We start from the raw sequence: 10,030 nt of genomic DNA, 5'->3' as shown, positions 1-10,030 counted from the left end.
ACGACGAGTTTCGATTAGCGTCGTGACAGTGAATCTTCTCCGTCCGTTTGTTCCATCTGAAAGATGCGCGCGGAAGAAACGCGTCGCACTTTATCGCGGAAAATTTAATTCGGGAAGTATTTTAATCCATTAATTGCGATAATCGCTTCAGTGTAAAAGTCGAGATACATACATCTCTCTTAACAGTGAAATTATCGTTTCCATTGTTTTATCTTACAATTAGTAAATTGTTAAAATTTTAATGAAATCTTGAATTGTTCCGCACAAAATCTTTAATATTTCTCATGAGATTTTTTATAGTTTCATTAACTCAGGATTGTACTTTTTTCTCGCGTGTATTTCTTTTCTTTTTATGTGCAATCCAATCTCTTGTCGATTTTTCCAGATGTGAAAGTATAATATATAATTTGTGTCTTAGTACCTCGGCATCTTTATGCTTTCAGACTTTCTTACCTAATACTTACAGTTTATCTACATTTTACTGCTTTAGTGCATCTATATTTCTTATATGAGTGGTCCCTCTCAACGCATTTGCCCTAAATCGTCAATAATCCACGCACAAGTATTACTATTTATATTATTACAACTATAACAGGATTCTGATGTATTTTCTAGAAAGGATATACATATTTCATATTTCTGATAACGAATGATCCAAATTTCTTAAATCAAATATGCGGTAAATAAAACATAGCCAATATCGCTTTTTTAATGAAATATCTAGATCCATAAAATATATGATATTTTATAGTTGTATCAGCACATATTCTTCAGTTTTCGAGTTGTCAAAATCGCAGAACTCTACGCGAGACGGCAGGTGCGCGATGAGAAAATAGCTGTCATCCTCATAGGACGTAGTAAATTTTCCGTAGTCTTTGAGCGCTTCGGCCCGCGAGGGCGAGCGATCTGTAAATTTTTCAGGGTTTCTCCATCGCGGCCGGCGAAACGCGATAGCGGGTTTACGGCGCGCGAGAGTCTTTCTCATACACCATGCAGCATCTGGCCGCGGACCGATCCGTGTGTTTGAAAGAAAACTAGGATTCCGTGAGTTACGCTCCGTTGTACCGTTTTCGCGGGAACAATTTTAGCAGATTGGAAATTAAAATTTCACGCGGTTCCACACGGGAGCAGCCATCACCCGCCCTCGGAACGTCGAAAACCCTTTCTCTTTAAGCGCGCCTCGAGACAAGCGGAAATGCTTCGTTACTGCATCACGAGGGTTCCCCAACATCGTTTCCTAGAGCCGCGGGCGGAGATGGCGGGTGCACGGTAAAAAGTTTCAAGGTGTTTCACCTCCGTTGGATGAGCAAGGACGAGGTTTCCTTCTCTAAGCGCCGCGAGCGACCGGAAAACGAGCTCGATAAAACTCGTTTAGCGCGCATACACGTTTGCCGCACGTCAATTATATAAGTTACTTTAATTTGATATATATTTTTTATAAAAATGTATATTTTAACAAAATGTTCCAAGCAAGTTGAAGAAAAAATTTTTTTAGATTTTTTGTTGTAAAGTTAGATCAGTACAAAAAGTTTTAATTAAATATGCGAAAAATATTTCATCAATACGATATATAATTATAATTGATTGTATGGATTAATAAATTTAATAAGTATTATATTATAGATTAAAAGCATTGGAGATAGAAACAGCTAATATTGGTTCATTGTTTATTTAACTCAAAAAAAATTGCACTTTGCTTTGGAGTTTACTTTTTAGTTCATACTTTAATCAGAAAGATTTATATAAAATAAAAAGATGGTGCCCGAATAAAAATCTTTGGATTCAAAATCAACATCGAATAAGTCAAAGAACCGTATCACACGAAATTATAAAATACGCTCTATAGGAAGGCATCTTGCAAAAGGGCGGCGTCATGCCAATACGTTATCCGCAATTAGACGCTATAGAGAACCGCGACACGTAAAGCCGTAAAAAGCTTCAATTGCGCAATCGAACTTCGCCGATACCAGATCCAAGTACAGGCGAACAGGAATTTCCGCTCTAACGACGAACGCCGTGGAGAGAAGACTCGGAGGGACTTTTATCCGGGTGTTTCTTATATAAGCGCGCGCGCGCTCGTTGTACACTCGCAGGCTATTATCCGGGATTACTGGGTACGCCCAGGCACGGGAGCAGATAAGTACAGCAATATACGGGGGCAAATTTGTTCCCGACGAAGTCGCCGCCATCACTGCCGCCGCTGACATTGCCGTCATGGACAGTTTAAATACTTTAAATGAAACGCCGACGAAATGTCCGCGGATGACAGTGGTGGCTAAAGGGACACTGACAGAATGTCTATAATTAATGCCGATTTATTAGAAGATATTATGGCCGGTAATTACACGTGACGTTAACTAGTTTGGATCATGATATTAATATCGTGTCATTAATAAATATTCAATCAGATATTATTAAATGTTAAAATAAATCCATAAATGTGTGTTTAATTATTAATTAGTTTCAATAAGCAATTACTTTAATTTGTAATCATGCAATAGATTACGTTGTAAAGTGTTATATCTAAAATGTAAAATGTGATTATATATAGTACATATAATACTTTACTATGCTTTGCTCAGTCATATATATGCACGCGCGCACGCATCAGATACGCATATATACATATTTCATATGTAATTATGTGTATTGTTTTTAATAAATTATTATAATACAATAAAAAATCAATACTATATCATTATGATATCATTTAATAAATTTCGTATAGTAATATAATTCTGATTATATATATATATATATATATATAAGATGCGAAAAAGTATCATTGCATACAGTAAATATTATAAAAGCTTTTAACATATTATTCAGTACACAATTTCGGTGTTTATTTAATATTAATGGATGGCGCAACGCTTGTTCAAGTATCAAAAATTTGTGCTGTTATATTTAGATAAAATATTTAGATAATTATACTATTTTATACGATAATAATAATAAGAAAAATATAAAAATGGTTCGTTGGCTCATCTATTTTTTAAGCGTCATTTATTGTGACTGATGTGTTCCTGTCAGATGTGATCTTTTCTCGTCTTTCTCCTTCCATCTATCTGTTTCAATTGCTACCTTTATCTTTTCTGCCGTTTGCCACTCGGTCTATTCCGTTCTCTATTTCTTTTCGCTGTCCCATCCCCAACCTCTCTGCCGGTTTCTTCGTCATCGACTTCGTTCGATGAGTATTTGCATAATCTACTTTGTATCGGATTCGAGTGGGTCGATTTGGCAGCCGACGATTTTTGATGCAACTAGCTCGATCGACCTCACTGTGTCTGCAAAGACTCGTAAGCATGATATAGTTTGCAGTCACAAAGAAACATTTAATTCTTGTATTCGGCATCAAATATGGCTTTCATAATCTTGAAATTTCCTTTGCAAATATTATCAATATGTTTTTACCGATATATAAATGACGAGTTAGGATCAACCAAACGTGAATGTTTGTGTCTATTACAAGTTACGAGATTTTCACAATTTCTGATATTTGAAAATATTTTTGATAAGGATATTATTCACATACTTTGAATATTTTTGTGTTCAATAAATCTTTTTGGGTCAAGCGCCAATAATAATTGAATTAATATATTTGACGCTTCCGCTTTTAAATAGATCGGTATAAATTTTACTCGGATAAATTTTTGATACTTAAACAAGCGTTGCTGCTATTCATTTAATATTAAATAAACACGAAATAGTGTACTGAGTATGATAGGAGCTTTTATATGATATTTGCTGTATCCAATGTAATTATACTTTTTCGCATTTTTTGTATTTTTCGCATTTTAATCAGATTTATATTACTATACAAGATTTATTAAAGCATATCATGGGAATCTATAAGAAATGCGTAAAAATACAAATGATATATATTAGAGATATATGTACATCTCAACATTAAATTCAGACTTTGTTATACCTAGAAAGATATCACTTGTATGTCGTGTTTACTTGCACCTTCGTCGGTGTACGCCTCTTCATAGCAAACAGCAATCTATAACCACATCTGTCCGCAAATTTGCGGCCGCCAGTATACTCTTGTATGCACACAAGTGCAGACGTATGCGCGAGCCGCAGAGACTATCCCCTCGTCGCGCTGAACTTTCGCAAAAAGTAAATAAAGCCTTTAGTCAGACCTAGCGCGGCGGCATGTTTAGGTTGAAAGTTTCACTAGACCATACTGGTGGTAGTAGTAATAGTAGTAGTAGTAGTAGTAGTAGTAGCTTCAGGGGTTGTTTGTTGTTGCAGAGAGAATGGCTGATGCGCCGGAGATCGTACGGAGACTCGGTTAGCGCGCGCAATCGTGAGCAGATACTGCAACAAACGAGAAGACTCAAGGTACGAGACGATATATCCGCTCGTTTCGATGGCTTACCGATTACGGTTTATCTTAGGCATGAAGGGCTGAATCGATAACATTGACAACTATGCCCCATTCTTCCACAAGATTTGTCAAATATACATTGCTTTATACGTGACTGATCAGTTATTGCGCCATTTCTTCGCACGATAGTAATAAAGTCGAATTTTTTATTTGATTTGAATCTTTATTTTATTTTTCTCTTTGTTTATGTAGACTTTCAGATATTTTACATTACATAGGTTAACCCAAATAATTAGATTCTAAAATTAACATTTTTAATGAAATACTTGTGAATGTTATATTTCCCGTGTTCCCTTTTCATCCTATACATTATATTATTTAGTTATTTATTTAAGAAATTTGTATGTTAAAGAAAGAATATTCTAAACAAAACAAACGTAATATGGACCGATATAAAAATGCCGTACTTTACACAGCTAATTGTAAGCGTATTGCGCATTTTTATTTCTTATACGCAAGCTATCGAATCTTTGTTCGCGATCACGTGACATCCGGTTAGAATAGGCGTCTTATTTCGCTCCCGACAATGTGTGTACTCGATCGAGGAATCCGGGCATTATCGAAAACGAGATTCCGGAAAGTTCAATTCGACACCCACGCATATCTGAGAATCCGTAATTGCGTTTCTGTAGAGGTTCGCTTTTCCGCTTCGCGCGGCGAATCGTTTGTAAGTACAATCGCGTTGACGACCATCCGACGGAATATAATGCCGAAAAAAAATAATGGACGAGGCAAGAGTCGCGGTTCGTGCTTGATAAATTAGCATCGATGGCATTCGGCTCCGTTACGGTCGATATTTAATTGCCAATTAGAGGATGCAAAAGAGGCATTGCTGACGGGCACTAGCTCGTTTTACCCAACGCACTCATGAAAGTCAAGCCTCGTAATGACCGGCCGCAAGATTTATAAATGAAATTAATTACGTACGTACCACTCCGCGTTAACAATGCCGGGACCGCGTTTTTCTTTTCTCTTCCCTTCTATATTCTATCTTCTTCTTTCCAGCAGCATATCTTGTTCTGACGCTAGTCATTACCCATTTGCTTTCGCTGATATATCAATTTCTCATTTAATTGTGTGCGACAGCGATTCAATTATGAAATTTTAATAACTATTATTCTATTTATTCCTGAGATCAGTTGAGTCGTAACGAGTGATTAGTATAATAACATATATTAGCAGATTGAAAATAAAGATCAACTTTATTATTCGATTTTCTAATGAATTAAAGAAATATAGCTATATATTGAATTATATGCTCATCTTATCATTTTATAAAATCTATCAAGCTAGATATAATTTTACTATTATAGATTATTATTTTTATATAGATTATACTTTTCTTGCTTTTGTTTTAATCTGATTTATATTTTCAATCCACACGCGCAGCGGTGGCGCTGGCACATTCCGATATCCTTATGAATGAAATTTATTATACATCAAGAACAGAGAGGTACGCTAGAAAAGACGCGTTGCGATTCGCAAGATGAAAGATATCAGGAACGCGCGGCGGAGAGAGTCTCGTTGCGAGACAAAATATTCATAACGGTAGAATGAAATTCCGTCGGGTCGTATCCTCCATTCGCGCGCTCCATTCCCTAGATACAATTCCGGGAATAACTTAGTTTCGTATCGGCCACGGCTAAGTCAATTGCACTTTGGCAACTTGTATTCAATTATTCCATTTCAACCGGGAACGCGCTCACGATCTGATCTCGCGAGATTACAAAGGTTCGAGCTTAACGATTATTCGCGCGGAACACCATGCCGTGGTTGCTACTACGTGTGTTTCCACTTGGCCGATCCAACGCCGGAAGAATCAACTGTCTGTACAGGATGGTATCATCTCATGATGGTATAGCTCTACGTTAAGGGACACCTTTTACTTAAACTTTGCAAATTATAAAAGTAATGGAAATTTTACGTTACATTGATTCGCAAATAGACGATACATAATATTACATATCAGGATTTCTTTTATATTTCGCGTATTATAAAAATATAATGAATGTTTAAATTTCGCGTATTATAAGAATAATAGACAAATTTGCGTTGCTTCGATTCGCAGATGTAGACGCGCGAGTGACGTAAACGCGCAGTGAATCCGTCCAATTTCCTCATGCAAATACCGTATCTTGATCAAGGTTATAGAGACAATTCACAATATTGTTTTAACATCCATTGGAAGCTCCGTTAATGAACGTACACTGGTTTGTTTACATTTCTTGCACTTTAATGAATAATGCTCTAAATTAGAGATAAAATACTTATGTGATCTGAATAACAAAAAATTAAATTTGGTCTGTAATTCTTTGACTGTCTATCACTGTTACGGTTTCCGGTTTTGTATGTATAATGCACATTAAATATTTTATTGTTTCATTGTTTTGAAAATTATTATTGAATTTCTCTTTTACTATCTTTTTGCGTATGATTTATTCGTTGCCAAGAGCTTTGATTATGCCATTAGGTTCGCATACTGCATATAGATATAAGATGCGATTGATGTGTCAAGTTCGCATAACGAACGAGCAGTGGCCGTATAGAAGTAACCCTCTCCGAAGTGCCGTTATCCGCACATAAATTCAATTATACGTACAAAGCTACTACTGCGGACCGCAACGACCACGAGCATAGGCAGAAATTGAGGGAATAAGAGGGAATAGCGGCGCTCCGCGCACATGGATGAACCTATGTTATGCTTCTCGCAAGGAGAAGTAGCCTCGTGATTCGCATACTACAGCAGACAAATTTCATTTGCAATGTATTTCCTATGCTTGTATACGATACGCATCTCTCTTATTCGCCGACATTGGCTGATATCGATCTTCTCACAATGAAGGAGAAGCTGCGATATTAATTGTTATTAAACGGGTTCGCCGATTAACTTTAATCGCAATTTAATTTAATCTCTGCTTCTTTTTAATTCTCTGGTTCTAAGAAAGGATAAAAGTTATTTTTTTTATAATATTTAATTTCCAGAGACAAAATATTATATTTGTGTCCTCCATATACACACACATACACACACACAAGCTTCCTACATTTCTTTATTTTATATAATATAAAAAATTAATACTCTAATACAAAATCTTATATATGTATATATAAATTGTTTTTTTAACATCGATGTATATTATATTATTTATTTTATTTGTTATACATATTCGGAGTCTATTCGTATTTCTAAAGTAAAATAAATGATGCTTATCTATATTATTTTCGCTGGAAAAGACTCGCGAAACTATCGACGCGAGTCAAAGTATAAAATCACAGTCCGTGAATATCATTTGATTCTTCCGTCTTTTCTTTCTATTTATTCGATCAAAGCGACCCCCCCACTCGTCCCGCGAGCACTTATCCTCTTTGTGTTCACAGTCGAGACGCGCCATCGCTCAAAAATGTTTCTTGCCCCCTTTGAAGGATCGGAACGCTGCCGCCTCAAAGGTAAATTGAGCTCTTTTGCGACCTCGTTCTCCGATACTCTAGCTGACTTTTCTGCTGTGCAATTATTCGTGTATCTCCGTAATGGAGTGGAGAGACTGAAAGAAGTCGCGCGGCAAGATCATCGTTGATAACATTGTCTCGTTTATTTCAGGATCGTGAAAACTCAAGGATCCCTGAGACGGACTGCGCGATGCAAGAGAGTCTCTTAAAGTGTCCTGTCAGATATCCGAAGGAAAAGGAAGTCATCACGAGCGAAGCATTGCCGTCCCAAGAGGTCGAAACGCTCGAGGAAACGCCGAATTTCAGTTCGTCGCTCGCTTCATATAACGTTCTCGAAGACCCGTACTTGGAGACGCTGCAACAGCGTCACTTGCAGGAGAAGAAATTGGCGGATCGTCTTATGCGTCAAGCATTAAACTCTTGATCACGACTGGTTCAGGTAAATAGAGCGTTCAGGTAAATAGATAAAAATCACTATAACTTTTTGATAATTCCTTTTGTGACTTACATGCGACTATTCTATTTAACGGTCTATTTTTACAACTGCAAAACAATATTTTATTACTGCGATTCATTTTCCGTCACGTTATCGTACATTTGTCCATCGCATCCTGTTTACACATATTTTATACTCGTAGATCTATATCTTCTACCACATATTTTTACATCTATTTGAAATAATCCGCCATATATTACAACATACGACAAATGTGTACGTCTTAAATTGCATGGCCCAGTTCAATTTGAAAGCGATATTAATTATTACGGTTTGCTGTACACGGATAGACTCGCTATGCGTTTATGAAATATCGCAATATCGACCATTCGTTTCCACAAATGGACGGCTTTATTTTCGTGTCATGATCCGTTTCTCGTAAACTGATCCGGTCACCTCTCGTCAAGAACTTCTATACTTCCATACTTTGTCACATGCGTGCTTATATTGTCGAGACGCAGTTGGCAGACTTGGCAGGTCGACGAGATGCCCGTAAATAAATTGCACTTGTACCCGTGAGATTAGTCTGAGGATAAAATATTTAAACTTAATTCCATCCGAATAAATAATTCACTCAATGTTCTGGCGCTTCGTATGCCCCGCTATATCCGTTACCCCCTTGATGCCGCGACGAAACGAGTTGCGACAGTAATATGTATGGACGTAAACGCAACATATATATATATATATATATACACAAATGTGTTATAAAATATTTCTATAGCAGAGATATTTCTATATCAGATTGTCTTTTGATGTACTATTATAGAAACTTGAAATCTTAATTGCGAAAAGAAAAAGCGGGTCACTTTGTTAATGATGTCGAATTGTGTTCTTTTACATTACGCGATAATCTTAGCCAAAAAGAAAAAAAGCCAAAAGTTTTAAAAATTTTACGAATATATCGTTCAATTTTATTTATTTTTATTTGTGAATCGTATTATATTTACTATGTTTTTAAATATCTACTTCTCTTTTTTTTACGATGTGCGCTTTTCAGAATGCATGCAGACGAACCCCTACGGTATGCAATTGTATACCAAAAACTTGTCTCTCTCCGCACGGTTCTAGAATTATTCAAAGTTCTTTCCACCTAGAGAACGATGATCGTACAGAAAATGAGCGTTCTTGCCAAGAGCAGCGAATCGCACACGGGATAGTTGGAACCGACGAGTACCAAGAGAATATTTTTATCGGCCATGATCCACATGGCGTTTTACGCAGCCGAGTTAAACTTAAAGATCCGGAAAGTCAGCGAAAGTAAAGTGTTCGTTCCCATCGTGTTGCGGCTGCTCTTCTGAATATGTAAATGCGCTACTGTTGTTCTCCTGGAAGATGATTCCGCTGCCACGGTCACGGCTAAATCTGTTATTACGCTTCTATAATCAAGCGCTGTGTTTCTGGACAATATATTCATCGTCCGCGGCTGAAATTACTTTCGCAGGTTTCGCATAGAGCCCAACGTTACTCACTTCTCAATTTATCGAGTCTGAAATTAATAAAATATATAAAATTTTTAAATGAATTTATATATATCTGCATATATAAACATATAGGTATATACAGTAATAAAATCATATATATTGCATATTTTTTTAAACTTCAATTTCGGGAAGCATTAATTTATAATACGCGAACATAACTTCGTATAATCCATATGGCTCTTGTAAAAAAACCATATACATCCACTC

At 36.5% G+C, this 10,030-nt stretch overlaps 1 protein-coding gene across 1 annotated transcript in view; it reads left to right on the top strand.

Moving 5' to 3' along the window:
- The window catches only part of LOC115239172, a 14,241-nt gene extending 5,712 nt beyond the window's left edge, over positions 1–8,529 (top strand). The window contains exons 4-6 of the mRNA XM_029813543.1: positions 4,261–4,350; positions 7,775–7,843; positions 7,995–8,529. Coding sequence (XP_029669403.1) covers positions 4,261–4,350; positions 7,775–7,843; positions 7,995–8,267 — 432 coding nt within the window. The 3' untranslated portion in view covers positions 8,268–8,529. The remainder of the gene's footprint in view (positions 1–4,260; positions 4,351–7,774; positions 7,844–7,994) is intronic.
- Positions 8,530–10,030: the final 1,501 nt, after the last annotated feature.

Source organism: Formica exsecta, unplaced genomic scaffold, assembly GCF_003651465.1.
Source record: "Formica exsecta isolate Colony F162 unplaced genomic scaffold, ASM365146v1 scaffold116, whole genome shotgun sequence".
NCBI classification, from domain to species: Eukaryota; Metazoa; Arthropoda; class Insecta; order Hymenoptera; family Formicidae; genus Formica; species Formica exsecta.
The sequence above is the reverse complement of the archived record's forward strand: the minus strand, read 5'-3'. Positions and strand labels throughout refer to the sequence as shown.